The sequence below is a fragment of the Peromyscus maniculatus genome, chromosome 7 (assembly GCF_049852395.1).
Source record: "Peromyscus maniculatus bairdii isolate BWxNUB_F1_BW_parent chromosome 7, HU_Pman_BW_mat_3.1, whole genome shotgun sequence".
NCBI classification, from domain to species: domain Eukaryota; kingdom Metazoa; phylum Chordata; class Mammalia; order Rodentia; family Cricetidae; genus Peromyscus; species Peromyscus maniculatus.
This window is the reverse complement of record NC_134858.1, coordinates 71760121-71779629: the sequence shown is the minus strand read 5'-3', so window position 1 is coordinate 71779629 and position 19509 is coordinate 71760121. Positions and strand designations below refer to the sequence as shown.

The 19509-nt window shown below is 39.8% G+C and overlaps 1 protein-coding gene across 3 annotated transcripts in view; it reads right to left on the bottom strand.

Annotated features, from left to right (window-relative positions):
- Wdr72 (WD repeat domain 72) overlaps positions 1–19509 on the bottom strand; it is a 173670-nt gene that overhangs the window by 75398 nt on the left and 78763 nt on the right. For all 3 annotated transcript variants that reach the window (XM_076576691.1, XM_076576690.1, XM_076576689.1), the window contains one exon: positions 1385–2199. In XM_076576691.1, coding sequence (XP_076432806.1) covers positions 1385–2199 — 815 coding nt within the window. The remainder of the gene's footprint in view (positions 1–1384; positions 2200–19509) is intronic.

Below are 19509 nucleotides of genomic sequence, written 5' to 3'. Positions count from 1 at the left end.
ACAGTGTGAAGCAGCAGAGAAGTTCGTGGGATCCGACTGAACCCCCAACCAACTGGAAGCACTGGAGGGCAGGAGCTCTGTCACAGCATCTGGGACAGACACTCGCTGACCTGAGCACTCATGCAACAGATCGAAGAGACCTCCCACCCTGCAGTGCAAGAGGTCCAATTCTGCCCTTGAACAGCAATGTGGACTTGCCTCACCCTCTCACCCCTACCAACCACTCACCTTGCCTCACCCTCTCACCCCTACCAACCACTCACCTTGTCTCACCCTCTCACCCCTACCACTCACATCACATGCCTTTTTCCTTGGCCCCTTCTTTTATTCCAGCAGTCTTTATTTGTTTTATGTGTAGAGTTTTTATTATTTGAGTGAGGCCCTGCCTCAGTCAAAACTCTATTTTCTCTATCTTCTGTAGGCCATAAGCTGTGGATATACTTTAATAAGTATTTGGTGAACTGAATTCAATTTAATAAAATCAGAATAAAAATGTAATTATGTATGTAAAGGCATAGCATAGCAACTGCTAAGTATTAAACTACAGCTACCATCCATTACTGGTGAGCTGGGACTTTAACAAGGCACAACCTATGCACAATCACACCACCCCTATCTGGATAAGCAAAGCACACCACACGTTGTGGCATGAGTTAAGAGATGACATTTCCAACCATCATAAGCACCTATCTAAGACTTATTTGTTCACACCTAACTCACACCATGTAAAATAGACTACACGATATGGACTTATGTATGGACATATGTAAGTACATATGTATGTATGCACGTCAATCCATCTATGCCCTCACTAAGCATCTAACTCTATGTTAGATACTGTTCTAGCACATAGGAATACAATGGATATTTGTTGAGTAAACTAATATTAATTCTAATTTTATTTTCGTGTTTATGTGTGTATTCAAGTGTGTGTATGTGTGTGCATATGCGGGTAGAGGCCAGAGGTCAATGTTGAGTTTCTTTCTTGACCTTTTATTTTGAGATAGATCCTCTCACTGACACCCCCCAGAGCTCATCCATTGTGCTAGACTAGCTGGCTAGCCACATCTAGAGATCTACCTCCCTCTGTATCCCCAAGGTTGGGGTTAGAAGTACCCACTGCCACACCCAGCTTTCATGTGAGTGCTGGAGACTCAATTTCAGGTCCCCTAAATGAATATTAAAACATATAGACACATAATTATCCTCCAACCCAATGAATTAATGGGAAATTTTTTTAAATGGGTTCTGAATTTAAAAAGTTGTTGCATCTCTAACACTGTCTCCCAACAGAAGGAAGAAGATGATAGAGCTAAACATAGAGGATAATCATAACAGCCTTGATGACTCCATTAGAACCAACAGTCTCCCTAGAGCTTCTTACCTGTCCATTTCACAGGTCAGATCCAAAGGCATGTTAACTAACTTATTAACTAAAAAGAGTCTGCTCAGTAAATACACTATAGTATCCGACTGTTGCAAAGATTCACAGTGATTTCCTAGGCCCCTGGGACTTCCAGTTTGGTCCGGAAGAGTGGCTGTGTATTTATTCGACAACTCCAAAACCTTTCTGGAGAACAGATTTACTCCTGAGTACTCCTTCATTTCAGTATTGCATGCATCCCACCCGGGTAGCATCAGGGAGAAGAGGTCTTCATTTGAAGCGAGCCCCAAAGACACAGGACCCTGCAGCTTTAAGATGCTGAGATGCCTGGTACAGAGGCTGTCTAACTCTTTATCCACTCCCCATGGCAAAACACAAGACAGAAACAATTTCGCCATGTCTATTGTGAGGCTGGCATCAACCTTTCTGGATGGCTTAGGGCGTGTCTTTTTGGAGCTCTTCATTTTCTTCTGTCTTTTAATGCCATCACTCTCCTCTGGAAATTTACTGACATTGTCCCCGGGGGGCAGGCTGTCCCCACTTGGCTTGGCGAGTGCCTCAGCCTGTAGAGAGCTACATGACGCCTTGTTTCTTTTCATTGTCAATGTCTTTTTCTCTACTGTGCTCTTGGCTCTCTTCAAGATGTCACTTCCATAGAATGATCCAGAATGGTCAACATCACTTATGGGAGTGGGGAGCAGTAATTCCACAAGATTTTCCAGATCAAACAGGAGAACGTGGAAGCCAATATGACTCCATTTTGTTTTCACAGGCAAGACATTGAAAGGTCTTGGGACTGATGTGGCATCAGCAACCTGAGGGGAAAGATATGAGCATATCAGAATTCATAATAAGTATTAAGGTTCTATGATGCCATTGTGGCAGAAGAAGAAATATTTACTTACAGTTAAAGGCAAGAATTATTAAGTTCTGCTAAAAAAAAAGCCACAACAACTGGTTTTGTTTTAGTTATGAAACTCCCCTTCTAAATTGAGCATCATAGATTCTGCTGACAATCACTATAAACTTTCCTTCCTCAAAGGTTTTCCCCTTAGTAAATTTGAACTAGATTTCTGGAGAACAGCAGCTGTAGATCAGTCTTTTTAAAAAGAAGTCATTTTGTGTGTGTGTGTGTGTGTGTGTGTGTGTGTGTGTGTGTGTGTGTGTTGCATGTGTGCAGGTACCTAAAGAAACCAGAAGAGGGTGCCAGATTAACTGCATCTGGAGTTATAGTCAGTTGGGAACCACCATATGGGCGCTGGGAACCAAACTCTGGTCCTTTGCAAGAGCAATACATGCTGTTAACTGCTGTGACATCTTTCCAGCCCTATTCCATATATATGTGTGTGTATATGTATATGCATATGTATATGTATATATACAGTGTGTATATATGTATGCTGCAAACATATAATAGGTGATACCAAAGAAACTAACACTGAAGGAATGAACAAACTGCCCCCATTTGGATTCTGCAGCAGAGCATGCCTTGATGTCAGAACTGGCCACTAGAACCGAAGGTCTCAAGTTTATGATTCCTTTGCTTCCACTTAAAATCTTCCACATGTATCCTCAACTGACATATTAAGCATCACTGACAAATATGTATGTTACAGCAATTAAATTTAGCAAAAACAGGGTGAATCAATGAAAATGGGAAAGAGCATAATATCACATTCACGTGAAAGTCAGGAATATGGCAGTTTAAACGGTCTCAAATTCAGACAACACATTGAAAATTATACTTTCTGAATTTCTTTTTTATAAAAATGTTATCTTCTCAGAGAAAATAAAATAGTTATCTACAGTTTTTTTTTTTTCAAAATTGACCATTGTTATGACTCTTAAAATTTAATTACTTTTTAGTTTTCACTCTTGGAATTGACCTGCAATAGAGAAAGGTTTCCACGTTTTGCTATCCTGATGTCCAACTGCCCCAGTGACTGCTGTGAATTTTCCCTCTGCCCACTGGTCTAATTACTTGGGGCGTCAATCGATGTATTTATTACCACTGGACACAAAATTGTGTAATAACACTAAAAACAAGGACAACATCTAATCAAGCAGGTCACCGTACTTTGCTCCACCCCCTTGACCTTCAAAGCTTTCCTATAGATTAGAAAACATATGTCACGTTCCAAGACATGCTTCTCACTTATTTAGATCACAATTAACATCTTTGAATAGTTTTTAATAATTGTTCAAATTGTTCCATAGATATCTTCATCTGATGGCCATGTGCTGACCTTCACAATACTCTGTGGGTTCTTTTGCATTTTTCTTCTCTTGCTAAAAGTTTCTCAATGTTGATATTCTTCTTAAAGAATCAACTTTTAAGTTTGTTTTAGCCTCTCAGTGTTTTTCTTGAAAGACAGTTTTGCTGAGCGCACTGTTTTCAACCTGTCTCACGACCTTTTGAAGGCCTTGTTCTGCAGACTCTGCCTTCCTTTCCTGCAGGGGAGAAGTCAGCTGCTGTCTGTCACTCTGTCTGTCTACTTTTTCTTTAAAGCTCCATTTGCCATTAATATCCTGATGTGTATTTTTTCCCCAAATTCCAGTTGATTCCTTCTCAATCGAGTTTTAAGACTGTATTTTTGCTTTCTTCTCCCCAAAACATGCTTATTTTATGTTACTCTGCTTTTGAGTTCTGCCTGTGATTTCCTGTGATGACTGCGTGTGACTGTTTGTATGAGATATTGTCTGGAGAGCCCCTTGAGATGAAGGGTAAGGACACATTCTTTGAGAGAAAAATTGAGTTGGTGCTTGCCTCATATGCTGGGTTGCCACCCACAGGACAGTTGTAAAATACAATGTTTAGTTTCAAAGTTTTTCATACGTTTGTTGTATGGATTATAAATTCTGACTCTAACATCACAGAATTCAGTTCTCTGTCAAAACTATGTCCCCCATCCTCTAAGGTGGACACCAACAAAGGCACAGAGTTGCATTTTCTTATTTATGGAACACAATCTCAGCCTTGGTTCACATTCTCACTGAGTGTGAAGTGAGTCCAGAATGACGAACTTGGGCTATTACTAATATCTCATCACAGCCTGGATGGGTACACTCTCTTTAATCACCTGTGGACTGGTTAAAGTTAATCCAAATTCCCAGAGACACAACCACCTTCCAGCTTTCTGCATAATTTACTGAGCTTGTATTCCCATTTTGATTTTATCATCTCAGGACTTCCTTACATGTCTTGATAATTCAGATAATTATTGTTCTTAGAGATTAAAAAATACTTTGCCTATTATTTTTAGAGAATGTAGTAGGACTAACATTTAGGATACTAGCCTAAAATTGACAGAAGTTGGGTTTACAAGATCAGTATTTTTTAAAAACTGGTTTTCATAGAGAAAATGAGCCCTCTTACATACCACAGAATGAATATACATGGTGTCTGCTGCAAGGAAAGCAGCTGGTGTTATATTTTAAAATCTTTAAAATATTATATGCCATTTAATATTGAAATTATTTAAAACTAATTCATCCCTCAAGACAACTTCAAACATACAGAAAGTCATACAAAAACAATGTGCAGTACAGAATTTTTATGTCTATAAGCTACATCATAAATAGTCTATGACCTGATTTGTCTAAATACATCAGGTGTGTATTCCTAAAGAACTGTCACGTGGCTGTTAATAAGGCAAGGGTGCACCAAACATATGATGTCATGACAGGGGGTCCGCAGGCATTGCTGATGGGGATGACTGGGCTTTTGAAAATACAACCCCATTTATGAAGATATGGATTTGCCAGCAGCTCCTTTTGTCTATGTTTTAAAATGTCCACAAAATTCTATGTTTTTTTTTTTTTTTTTTTTTTTCGGTTTTTCGAGACAGGGTTTCTCTGTGTAGCTTTGCGCCTTTCCTGGAACTCACTTGGTAGCCCAGGCTGGCCTCGAACTCACAAAGATCCACCTGGCTCTGCCTCCCGAGTGCTGGGATTAAAGGCGTGCGCCACCACCGCCCGGCTAAAATTCTATGTTTTGATTATACCAAACAATAACTTCTTTTAAAACAGTCATCAGTGTTGCCAAAGAAAATAGTGCTAATTGACCGGGCTTTGGCATGCTGTGATTCGAGCTTCAGAGGGCCCCAAAGGCCATGTGACAAGGCTTGATCCTGAGTTTACTGCACCTGCACCTTTTGGGGGACCCTGCAGCAGCTGAAGTGAGGTTACTGGGAGAAACTGGGATGCTGTGACTCTGACCCTCGCTTCTCTGTCTCTTTGCTTCCTAGCTGCTAGATGCTGACCAAGTTTGCTCCACCACAAGCAGCACCCCCACCTCACCCCAAATGTACTTTACCAAAGGCCTAAAATCCACAGGGCCAGCTGACCAAGAATTGAACACCTGAAACCAGCCAGCAAAATACACCTTCTCTCTTTATGAACCATGTGTCTCGGGCATTCTGTCAGGTAAAGGAAATTAGGCAAACACAACACACGCCGCCCAGAAAAGCACAGGAACAGAAGTGTAAGAACAGAAGTTAAGAGGCAGATCAGCAAAGGCTAGGAGTGGAGACAGATAAGGAACTACACAAATTAATTCATAAATGACTCTTGTCTCAGGGCATAAAAAGGAACAAATGAAGCAAAATAGCACAGGAGACCAGCTTTAAGCCATTTATCTCCACACACATAGACACCATGACACACAAATAAATACCTGTTCACTCTCCCTCCATTCATGCAAACATGAAAATATAACTTAAACTGCAATAGGTAACAAAGCCAGAAGACTGTTACTACTATGACTGTTAAGTATGCTGTTATTGTTGATGACTTAAAAATCCAGCCATTAAGCCTCATTCTTATACTCCCCCCCTTAAGCCCGTGTCTTACTTACATCTGACCAGAGAAATTCACTTAAGAAACTGACTCCTAAGAGAGAAACAAATGTCTCCAAACCCATTTAAGCCCATCTAAGCCCTAATTACAGTTCAGTCAAAAGTCGTTCCGCCAAGATCAGTCCTGGGCCCATGGGCTCCTGCGCACTCAGAGCCTCACTCAGAAAGTTCTCGCTCCTGGTCTTTGTACTCCTGAATACAGTATTTCCCTTTGAAATTTTCCTGGTCATGAGTTTAAAATTGGAGAAAGCAAAGGATTTTGATTAAGCTCTTTCCACAGACTATAAATAAATACCTGCTTCATATCCCTTCTATAAATACAAACACCTAAAACAATTCAATGTGTTCTTGGTACTTTTTAAAATTCTTTGAAGTGGGATCTCAGAATGAGGAGACAGAGATACCTTAAAGTGAAGGGAAAATTGTTAGATGGCTGCTGGAGAATGCCCCCAAATACACTTGGCAAAGGCAGGTGCGGAGCAGTAACTCTTCAGTCAGCATTTCATAGTCACTATCACAAAGAGAGGAAATGTGCATGGCTGGGTTTCAGTGAGAAGTGTTTAATAACTACCTCAGTTTCACTTCTGTGGCTGAGATAAAGACCCTGACCAAGAGCCACCTCGAAGAGGAAGGGTACGTTTCTGCTTACAATTCCAGGTCCATCACTGTGGATCAATCAAGGTCGCTATTTCAAACAGCTAGTCACATCACATTCATAGGTAGGAGCAGAGAAAAGGAATGTGTACACGTTCACTTGTGTTATGGGATATTACTTTAACTATGTAGAGGTGTGTTACATTTGCTTATGCTGCATTTGTTTAATGGTGCAATGATGCCTTGCCTTGCCTGTCTAAGGCACCTGGTTGGTCTAATAAAAAGCTGAATGGTCAACAGCTAGCCAGTAGAGGGATAGGCAGGGCTTGTGGGCAGAGATAATAAATAGAAGGAGAGAGAAGGGAGAGGAGAACAAAGGAGAAAGAGAGGGAGATGCCTGGGCCTAGCCAGGCAGCTGCCAGACATGCAGACATGGAATAGGACATGCAGAATGGAAGAAATGTAAAAAAAAAAAAAAAAGCCCCAAGGCAAAACATAGATAAAGAGAAACAGGTTAAATTAAGTAATAAGAGCTAGTGGTACAAGGATAAGACAAGGTTGAGCATTTATAACGAATAACAAGTCTCTGTGTCATGATTTGGGGGCTGGCAGTCCACGCGGAAGCCTGCTACACACTTGCTTGGGCTCAACTTCATTTTTCCACTCTTCGGTAGTTTGGAATCCTCTGCCTAGGGAAAGTGTTGCCCATCATGGGCTGAGTCTCCCCATTTCAATTAACTTAAGACAATATATGTCCACAGGCAAACCTAATGTAGTCAGTTCCTCATGAGACTCTCCTCCCAGGTGATTCTAGACTGTGTCAAGCTGACCAGCAAACTGTCACACTACCCATATTTTTTGTGGCCCAAATTACAATCTTTATACAGTTTGTCATTTTACTATTCTTTAATCAACTGTAAGAACCCCTTTATTGATATGATAGTAATCTATTGGATACTTTACTAAGATATTCCCAGCTTTCCCTTAAGCTTTTAAAACACAGGTTCTGTTATATATTTAAAATGGTTTTAAAAATAAAAACAACCATTTTAACATACTTCTTTGACCATCTTAAGCCCTTTATGGCACAATTACTAAAAACTATTACAACATTTTATACTTTTCTAGAAATCTGTGTGGAAAACCTGCCAGGTCCTGAGTATATTTTGTGTAAGGTGGGTATATGATTTTTATACTTTATATAAAATGACAATGAATTATACAAAAGCCACTTGTGAGGTTTCTTCTCTTGATTTCAAGTTCCATCTCTTTCAAGGAACAAGCTCCTTTTTATTCTATTGCATCTGTCTAGTTATCTGCTCCTGAGGGAGCACAAACCCAATCACTTTGTTATACATAACATGCTCCAGGATGGATGGATGGCGAGAGAGATAGAAGGGTTCTCATCCACCATTCTGCCATGTTTGCATTCTTCTTGGCTCGATTCCTATATTTTTCTTTTCTATAATTTTATAATGCACTTCCTAAAGTTCAACCAATAAGAGTTTGACATTTTTCAGTATTAAATACACAGATTTGGGGCTTGAGCGAAGGCTCAGTGGTTGAGAGCATTGGCTGCCCTTCCAGGGGACCTGGGTTTAGTTTCCAGCACCTACATCACAGCTCACGTTGTCTGAATTCCAGTTCTAGTGGGTCTGATGCCCTTTTGCCTCTGCAGGCACTCCATGCACATGGCACACATACATACATACATTCTTACTTACATACATACATACATAATACATACTTACATGCAGGCAAACACTCATACACATAAAATAAATATAAATCTTTAAAATAAATAAATATGGAAAAGTATGTACTTGGGAGTTTGAATATCTTTAAAATACTGTGCTTTCCTTCTGGGAGTACATATTTTCATTAAATCAACAGCTTTTCTACTTGTAGTAGTATTTTAAATACAGTTTTTATGGGCTCTTCCATGATTATCTATACTGTTTTTTTTCTGTATTTATGGCCATTTATAACTGAATGTTATATTTTCAAATTGGTAATATTTTCATAGGAGTTTTTTTATTCAACTACTTTGCTTAACATTTTTAACATTAGAGTTTTTGATTCATCAATTATTTAGCAGGATGCCCACCATTACAATATTTGAATAGAGGTACCTTGTTTTCTGCATTTAGTTCTCTTTATTAAATATTGATATTTGCTAAAACTTACGTAAAAACTCTAAATAACAGTTGAATGCTGAAATGGTATAATTTTAATTAGGGCTGATAATTACTGCTTTAAAATAATTTGATTCATGTATTGTAACTATAGTAGCTAACTTGGGGTTTCTTTTTTCTTCTTCTGTTATGGAAGGACCTACCATCCACCTTTAATTACTAATTGAATGTTAATTTGCAAACATATCAGGCAAATGAAATAATATTGAATCCTAAAACATAGGACTTAGTATCAAAATACAGTATAAACTAGTAATGACTACATAATATTCTAGACTCCTAAGTGGTTTCTCCCATCAAAGATTTTCCCAAAGGAAAAACTAGAATAACATTAGTAGGTGGGCGGTCCACCAGGTTTTGTTTTATATATCCTTGTGTGTGCGTTGTCGCAGCATACAGAGAGGGAAGGCTGGTTTTCAGTTTGCCATCCTCTTGCTTTCACTACCCAAGTGCTGAAATTATAGCTGTGCATCATCACACTTCGACATCAAGAATTATTTTTAATGTTTATGACTGTTTTTGCCACGTTAAGTATGCATAGTGTACATGCAGTACCCACAGGAGCCAAGAGAGGGCACCATATCCCCCGGAACCGGAGCTACAGACAGTTGTGTGTTCCAAGTACAGGAGCTGGGCATCAAACCCTGGGCCCTCTGTGACAGCAACCAGTGCTCTTAACATCTGAGACATCTCTCTGTCATGGCCAAATATTGTTATTCTAAACTCAAGAACTATTTTTAATCTAAATTTTACCGATCAGCACCAGCATCTATAACACAGTCTAAATCCCATATGAAAAAACACAAACACCTCCCAAACCCACAAATTTCTATCTTGTACTCTTGAAAGCATCACGTCCACAGCCTAATAGCAGAGGTGGGCCCAGTGCTGAGATCTTAAGAGCTAGCAAGGTTTTGTTGTTCTTTTTTCCTCTCCATAAATGTCAGGGTCTTCTCTATTCTGTCAAGCACTCACTCCTAAAATTCAGCCTTGGTCCATTAGTGATGTATGAAAACCAATACTGCTACACTGTATTTTGGAAAGTCTTAAATGACATAGAAACCATACCTGAAAAGTCAACTTAATGTACATGTTACTGACATGATATCCAGGAAGAGGAAAGCCTCTTGCAATCCCCCGCCCTCCTCAAATACATCAAGGCATTAACTGATTTAATACACATAATCACATAAAAATTTCATGGCAAGTGCAGTTCAGATACTGTTTTACCTGTCTCACCTTGTCCCTGGAGGCTTTTTACCACTGGGATCCACCTGGTTCTGGGAACTCAGCTATCTCCCTTACAAGATACATTTCCAGTAGCTGATGAAGGGCCTCACGGTGGGTCCCCTCTCTCCACCCTCTTGCTAAGACTAATCATTTTGCAGACACGCTGAAAGCGCCAGGTAATCAGGTGCCCCCTTTGCAGGCTTCAGTGCCTTTTTTATCAGATTCTAAGCTCTAAAACACAAGTTAAGAGGAATTCCTAATAAATACGGTTAAGAAAAATTTACATTTTTCTAACATTAAAACAATGCCATGCAGTTTTCACTTTGGAATCATTTGCTCTAAAAATATAGATTTGATGCAGATATTGGCTACAGAATGTCTTAGTTTAAAAAGATTAATGACCCAGGGCATAATGAGTGCCTGGTCTCTATCCCAATAGCAAATCAATTAATAAATTGACTAATGAATTCATGTACTGATAACAACGAAATGTTTACCAAGCAGACTTTCACCAAGCAAGCCGAGCAATCCTTCCCAAGGCATAGGAAGGCTATGTGAGATTTTTCTTTTCCTCTCTGAAATGTCTTCATCCATCTTTCCTCAGAAAGATGATGCAATTAGCCTAGAAATCTCAGGCCCCTGTTGTTTCCTAAGCCTTCAGCACCACTGTCTCTAAAATTAATGGGACCTAGCTGGGGCACACTGCCTATCAAACTTTCTTTCTTTCTTTCTTTTTTTCTTTTCTTTTTTTTTTTTTTTTTTTTTGGTTTTTCGAGATAGGGTTTCTCTGTGTAGCTTTGCGACTTTCCTGGAACTTGCTTTGTAGACCAGGCCGGCCTTGAACTCACAGAGATCCACCTGCCTCTGCCTCCCGAGAGCTGGGATTAAAGGCGTGCACCACCACCGCCCAGCCTATCAGACTTTCTTTGTGGAAACCCATGCAGTGTTGAGAGCCAGCCTTCAAGCCTCTCCACCATTTTGCTGGTGAAAGGCTACATTCAGTCTGGGTCTTTCTGGCTTTGGGCCTGTGTAATGTCCGCCCTCAGAATAATAGTGTTTGTGCTGGTTAGTTTTATGTTGACACAAGCTGAGTTATCTGTATGGAGGGAGCCTCAACTGAGAAAATGCCTCCCTAAGATCAGGTTGTAGGCAAGCCTGTTATAGGCCATTATTTTAGTTAATGACTGATGGGGGAGGCCCAACCCATGATGGGTGGTGCTACCCCTGGCCTGGTGGTCCTGGGTTCTATAAGAAAGTAGACTGAGCAAGCCAGTAAGCAGCACTCTTTTGTAGCCTCTGTATCAGCTCCTGCCTCTAGGTTCTTACCCTGCTTGAGTTCCTGTCCTGACTTTCTTCAGTGACTGACTACAATGTGGATGTATAAGTCAAATGAACCCTTTCCTCCCCAACTTGCTTTTGATTGTGGTGTTTCATCATACCAATAGTAACCCTAACTGGGACATTACTGTTTGCTTAAGTTAAAAGCTGAGTGTGTTTGTGTGTTTGTGTGTGTACATGCATATGTGTGCTTGTAAGTGTCTGTCTTTTTCAACAATTTGCCAGTTTCCAGAATTAAACTTAAAAGGTCAAATTTTAACTGCAATCAAAGACATTCCATGGAGAATCACATAACACAGAATTTAATTTACCTATGCAAAATAAATGTAAGAGCAGAGATTTTTAACCATTGAAAATGTGCACAGTTGTAAACATTCTATATTCAGCCGAATTCTAGTTGTAAAATCAAAGTCAAATTTAAGTTTTGGATAAAATCCTAAGTGCTAATTTAATAGTGAGTTGATACAGTTATCTTAGGGGTAAATTGTGTTATGGTTTGAGGAAAGCAGGCTATTTTGCCAGCCATGAAATGAAGCGATCCTGGCCACACACAGCACAAAGATTAGAGGAAGTTCCGAGGGTTTATGTTTAAATATTTTAACCTGCTTATAGCAGTGAAGCTATTTACCACACACAAACACAATCTGAAGGCACGAAGTGCCCCTCACATTTAGCATTGGGAATTTAAAATAAGGTTTATCTGACCACGTCTGTGCTTGCAGTTTGGAGAGTCTCTTTAGTGTCCACTCTTAGTGCTACATTGTTCAACTTAAGACATTTTTTACAGGGACTTGAGAGATGGCTCAGTGGTCAAGAGTACATGTTGCTCTTGCAGCTGACCTGAGTTCAATTCCCGATTCCACCTTGTGGTTCACAACTATCTGTCACTCCAGTTCTCTGCAGACACACACATGGCACACAGGAAAAATAGTCATATAGATAAATAGACATAGAAAAAAATATTCTTACTTAAAATTTTAGCTGTTCAAAGGAGATCATTCATATTTAACCACAAGAATTTTATTTTTTTATTGTCAGAAACCGGTACCACTTTTAAAGGGATTTAAACAAATTGATTACTAAATTAGATCAGCAAAGGGCTTTGCTCTTCCTGAACCAAATACACTTAAGCATTCACCACAAATAAGTTGAGTTCACAGGACACCATAGCAGGCAGGGCTATGCGGCTGATGAAAAGCTCATGTCTCACAAAGATGAAATCCGGGAGCCATCACGGGGCCGCCAGCAATGAACACCATCAATGTGTCACTCAGACAATAAGGTGCAAATGAAAGTGTCAGCCATTCTTCGAGACTGTCAGAGCCCTAAGTTACTGGATGTAGTTGTTGGCAATAAAATCATCTGGGTCCATCTGGTCAGGTGGAGGGTGGCCTGACTGGCCATGCAAACAGTAGACAAAAGAGAAAGGCTTCCCTCTGTGGCTGATGCACAGGAGAGTTTGGGGAGCCGAGCTCACAACAGAGACAGTATTATCAAACTAATGGCACAGGCAATCAGCGGGCCACCGTGCATCCCAGGTACCAGCAGGGCATCCATTTTCAGCTAAGTGCTGGCGTGCATTTTCCCTTGCTCTCGCCACGGCAGGGGTAAGACAACCCGGCACTCGAGACCCACTGCCTGGTAATAAATTACTATATTGGACACTTTTTGTTTTCTTTCGCCAATGACTTCCCTGTGTAGTCTCACTATCATTACCAATTAAAAGGCAGCCTGCTTCAGCCAACTGTATCTCACTATGTATCAGCCCCGATGCTCCAATGGCCTTGGCACGTTCCGCAGGGTCAAGAGGCCCCTTTGACCTTTTTCTACTAAGTCTTCCTGACCACTCACCATTGCAGCAATCTCAGCTGAACAGATGGACACTTTCCGCGACACTATAAAGCTTAGAATATAAAGATAAATGAAATTGTGTCTCAGGCTTCAAACTGGTTTATGAGTCTGCTCTACAAAACCTCCAGTCTTAAAGTCTATAATCTCACCGGGGCTAATAGAAAAGACTGCTTGTTTTTTTTTAATTGTCAGCTTTATAATTTAAGTCTGAGACATGGTAGAATTCTGTGAGCTGCTTAGTGAGTTGACTGTATTTCTAATTAATCTAACAGCGGATTTTGAAACGTAGGGCACTGTTTTCTGTGCCTATTGTTTTTATCAATGACCGATAGAGGAAGTCACCCCATAGTAGTGTTCATGTTGAATGAAGAATGAATGTCCTAATTTGCCTCATGAATAATGTTTCTTGTACTGCATCACCAACTTTCTCAAAGGTGACTCTGGTATTTTTGCTTCCCCGAACATAAAAAGAAAACTAATAAATATTCTCTTTATTGTGACTTTTTGACATACTCATGTAATTTTACCACCAGGGTTATTTGAATATTTTAAAATTGATAGTTTAATCTCGGTAGCCTATGCTATATTTTTCTTCACTCAAAGGCTGTCTCCTTTAAATGAGTGTGTTATTTATTGTTTGGATCAGACTACTTTTTTAGAATGAAATAGTGAGCTATTAATAATCACATTGGAACCACAGCCGTGAGCCATGACTGTCTCAGCCAACCCGGATGTATTCCACATGAACTCAGATGTGTAAGGCCATTAATTTACTTATGGAAAATAATGAATGTTTCTGTATCACTCAGAAAATGTGACTGGTGGCCTGGGGAGATATCTCCTGTCTCTGTGCGCAAAGTGCTTCCAACACAAACACAAAAACCTGAGTTTGGAGCCGCAGCACCCATATAAAAACAAGGTGTGGTGGTATGGACATGTAACCCAAGAGATAGGGCAGGCCAGAGAGAGGCAGGACCCAGGTGCTTGCTGGCCAGGCTGGTCAGCCAAAGCCTATGGAAATCCAGCCAGTCCAGCCCAAACTTCGGATTTAGTGATCCTGTCTCAAAAACAAAACAAAAAGGTGGAGAGCGATTCAATTACTCAAAGTCAGCCTTTCATCCCCATATGTGTATACATGTGCACATACATAAATAACTTAAAAATTTTAATCCTAACTCTGTATAAACAATTTCAATAACTAAAAACTAATTTCTTCTAAACTTTCAGGTTAATGGGTCTGGAGAGATGGCTCAGGGGTTAGGAGCACTGGCTGCTCTTACCCTTGCAGAGAACCTGGGTTCAATTCCCAACACCCTCATGGCCACTCACAACTATCTGTATCTCCATTTCCAGGAGATCTGACACCCTCTTCTAGCCTCTGAGAAACCAAGCATGCATAGGCAAGACACCCATACACAGAAAAATAAAAATAAGTTAAATTTGCAGGTTGAAATTTTGCCTCCATCAAACATTTCAGATTTGTGTAGTAAGTGGAAAATGGACCAAAGGTCCAACACAAAGAATATTATATTACTGAATAATTCAAAATATTTCATTTCCACACTTTATACTTCTAAAATTTATGCCACCAGTGTTCTATTGTGGTATCTCTAAAATAATACAACAGTAGTCAACTAAACTTATCAATGTAAGTAAATACAGCCACAGTAAATAAGAAATAATATGTGTATATGTATAATTGATTTATTTTGATGTATTAGTTTTTTATCAGGCTGGAGATGAAACCTAGCACTTCATGCATGCTGGGAAAGTGCTCTACTACTGAGCTACATACTACTCTTCACCCTTAGTTGATTTTAAAGGCAAAAATTGCCCAACATTTTTCAACAACCTTTGAAGACCAAGTTATAGAAGGGGAGAGAAGACAAACAAAAATCACCAAGAGTGCAGATGGAAAGTTCAGACTCACTTCAAGGTATTAGCAGACTAGAGAAAAGACTGGGAGACAAATCCACTTCCCCCAGAGAAAAACTAAAACATGAGCAACAACCCAAGTGTACTCAGCCTCTGGGATGAGAGTGAAGCCAACAACCAGCTCTCAAGTTTCAATATTTTAGAGAAAAATCTAAAACGCAAACAGCCAATACCATTTTCTGAGGCAATACCTCTATGGAGTGATAGGCATCCTCTTCAGGGAAAGGCTCTAGAATCAAATAGATAGAATCTTAGAAATAATTATCATCTCAGTCACTAGGATATCTTAAATCTTTCTTCCCCAGTCAAATGCTGCTGCCGCCGCCTTCTTAGCCTACCGTGGGCAAAGGGCAGAGTGGTGCTAAAAACAAATAAGGCATAAACTGGGGTTGTTTTAGATAATGAGATTTGGGCTCTTAAACAATTTGGTATCAATGGATGGATGAAAAGACAGACAGACAGAAGACAGCTGAGAGAGGCCTGGCGACAAATTCGAAGTCACACAGCCTTTTATTCAATCAAGCCAACATCGAGGAGCCCTAGTGGAAATAAGAGACCAGTGTGCTCTTGAGCATACACAAGAGAGAAGACTTCATGAGTCCTTTAAAAATTACCCGAAAATCCAAAACCACTCTTCCCACAACTGCTTGAATAGATGTTTTATAACTCAACTTTGGTTTGTTCTGTATCTTGTACTAAAATAAATGGCACTAATAGAAAAAAAATATCAAATTCAAAAGCACTTTTATTAAGAAGCTCAATCTTAAGTGGGAAAATAGATGTTTCTCTCGGGCACTCCCCTTAAACAGCGACCATTTCCTTTGATTTCTTTTTACTTCTTACTTGGTATATAATTGTCAATTAAGATGACAAGTGTGTGCTGCTAAATTACTTGGAACTTGGCCTCTAGGGATGAACACTAATTAAAAAGTATGTGCTACGGGCATGCTGATATGACTCACTGCAAACACCTTTGCTTCCAACCATGACACTTTAGTCACCGGCATCGCATTAACGCTTCATAAACGCCATCCCAACAAGCTGATAATTGACCAAAAGATCAGGAAAGGTGTAGGTTTAGAGGAAAAACAAGCCAGCCAGAACTGGTTTACCACTGCATAGAACAAGGGACAAAATTTTATCAAGTGCTTCTTCCCTCTGGAGTGACACACATGTATTAAATAACAAGTTGGTGCTGGGGAGAGGGCCCAGATGCCAGGAGCAGATACTAATGCAGAGGACCTGCGCTCAGTTCCTAGTGCCTACATCAGGCAGCTGCTAACTACCCATAACTCCAATTCCAGGAGATCTGATGCCCTCTTCTGGCCTCCAGGGCACCCACACATGTGTGGCATGCATTTACATAGGCATCCAAATATAAAAAAACAAAAATTTAAAAAAAATCCTTAAATAAGGAATTTTTAGCCACAATATTTTTATGTTCAGAAGACATATCTCCCTGTGGCCACCGGATATTCTGATCATTTAAATTCCACCAAAAAGCTTACTAAACTGAAATCAGTACAGAAAGTATCACTGACTGAAACAGTATGTAATAGAAACCAAAGTATGTGAAGTGTTTGAGGACAGAAGTCCTTTTGAAAAGATTCTGTAGGTGCTAGAGAGATGGCTCAGTGATTAGGAACACTTGTAGAGGACCCAGGTTCTGTTCCTAGCATCCACATGGTGACTCACAACTATCTATAACTCCAGTTCCAGAGGACCAGATATCCTCTTCTGGCTTCTCATGGCACTGCATACACATAGTGCACAAACAGACATGCATGCAGGCAAACATTCATGCATATAAAATTAAGGGGGGGGGAAGGACCCTGTAGTAACATCTCATGTATCTAGTAACTGCTTTCCTGAAGTTTTATTTTAACCTGTAAGCTTAAGCAGAAGAGGCATGACAAGAATGCCCAACCTCCACATGCAACACATTATACCTATTTAGAATTGGATTGAAGGGTCAGAGCCACTTCTGACAGCCAAATAATTTTTGCTTCCTCTTGTTGTAAATAAAGTTTTGTTAAAACACAGGACTGCCCCTTTACACAGAAGTCATCTACTGCTGGTTTTTGCATTACAGATGCAGAATTGGGAGGTTCCCACAGAGACAAGGCAATCCATAAAGACAAGAGCACTTAGCATCTTATCTTCAGGAAAACCTTTTTCTAATCCTTGCCTTATCCTACATGAACAGAAGTTTTATTAAAGTATACCCACCAACGTTTTGTTTTCTAACAAAGCCACACTAACAAGGTAAAGTAAGAAATGAAGTCTCATCAATTTGGATGAGTAGTATGTGTTCATGACTATGGTCTTATGAGTACTCCTGTGTTATGAATAATATTTCCCATCACAGATAAAAGCTGCCTTTAGAAGTCCAAGTTCTGGAACTCTTACAACTCAATAGCAAAATTCTGAAAAATCGGATTCAAAACAGGCCAAGGAATCCAATAAACATGTCTCCAAAGAAGATAGACCAGTAGCCACAAAATAAGCACAAATTATCATGAAAATGAAAAGCAAAAGTTCACAGATATGGCATCTCATCCTGTAAAGGTGTCATAAAACTAAAAGACATCAAATATCAGTGAGGGTAAGGGTGAATAAATACTGCAATACAAAATCAAATGAAAACAATACCCAGGTTCATCTGAAAATTAAAACTGACACTGGGCCAGCAGAGAAAGGCACTTATTACTGAGCAACTGATCACCTGAAGTGGACACCTGGAATCAACATGGTGGAAGGAGACAGCCAACTCCCACAAGTTGTCCTCTGACCTCCAGACATGTAGACATGTATTGTGGCACACACACACATACACACACACACACACACACACACACACACACACACGAGAGACAGAGAGAGAGAGAGAGAGAGAGAGAGAGAGAGAGAGAGAGAGAGAGATGTTTAAAAAAAAAACCAAAACTAGGATTACCACATGATCTAGGAATTCTACTTCTAGATACTAACCAAAAGAATCAAATTAAGATTTCAAAGAGGTGTGAATGCCCAATGCAGTGTTATTCTCAATAACAGAGATTAAAAAACCTAGATGTACATTGGCAGATGAATAGATGAAGAAAAAGACATTAAATAGCTGTGATAAAATAATATTCAGCCCTAGAATGAAATTCTGCAACAGATAACAAAACAAAAACAACAAAAATCCGCCCCCAAAAGGCTGAATAATAAAAGAGCCAATCACAGGACGAGCACTGCATGATTCTCTTTCAGAGACTCAAAACAGTCACCTTCACAGAATCCAGGAGTGAAATCATGATAGCCAGGAGCTGGAGTGGGGTAAGTTATTAGTCAATGAACAGAGAAGCTTCAGTCCAGCAAACTACATAAGGCCTAGGGTCCACTGCAAAATATTTTGTCTAGATAGCGTTACTCAGTTGTAACTAGTAATGAGTACAATAAAACAGCCAAGTCCAGATTTTAGCACTATTTTCCTGAAGAAAGGTCAGACAGTAACTTTTCATCTCTCCTTATTAGACATACTATCTCTACCTGTACTAACATCTCATTAACACCCTCTTTAGGAGCCACATTTATATTCTTATCTTTGAGGCTCATTCCTCACAGCAAAATGTTACTTCTCCATCAAGATTTACAGTTGTTATGACCTGTGCTCTAGATGGCAGCGGCCCCTGCATGGCACAGGTTGCCTACCAATAGCACTTCAGATATGGTTCTAACATCCGTATACATCATTTCATGCTTTTATCCAACTTCATACTAAACACTCAATTCCCTGGTCCTCTGGAAGAGTAACCACTGACTCACCTCTCCAGTCCCTGGCCTTTCCTCTTTAAATTATGATCCATCTTTTCTCCTTACACGTTAGCTATGTGAGTCCTAGATCTTGTTGAAATTCCTAGTGTCCAGGGCATGAGGTACATTGTAGGTATTCAATGAGTATCTGAAGAATGAATTTTCTGCCTTACCTCACTACTAAATGTATACAACATATATACCACGGAACTTAAAGTCTACTTGGGGAAGTAGTATAAATACTTATAAATAATTAGGCAACACATTGGTACTTCAAAGGCGAGCTGGCATGTGCTTGTTAACCAGGTAGAATTTGAGTAGGCAAAGAGGA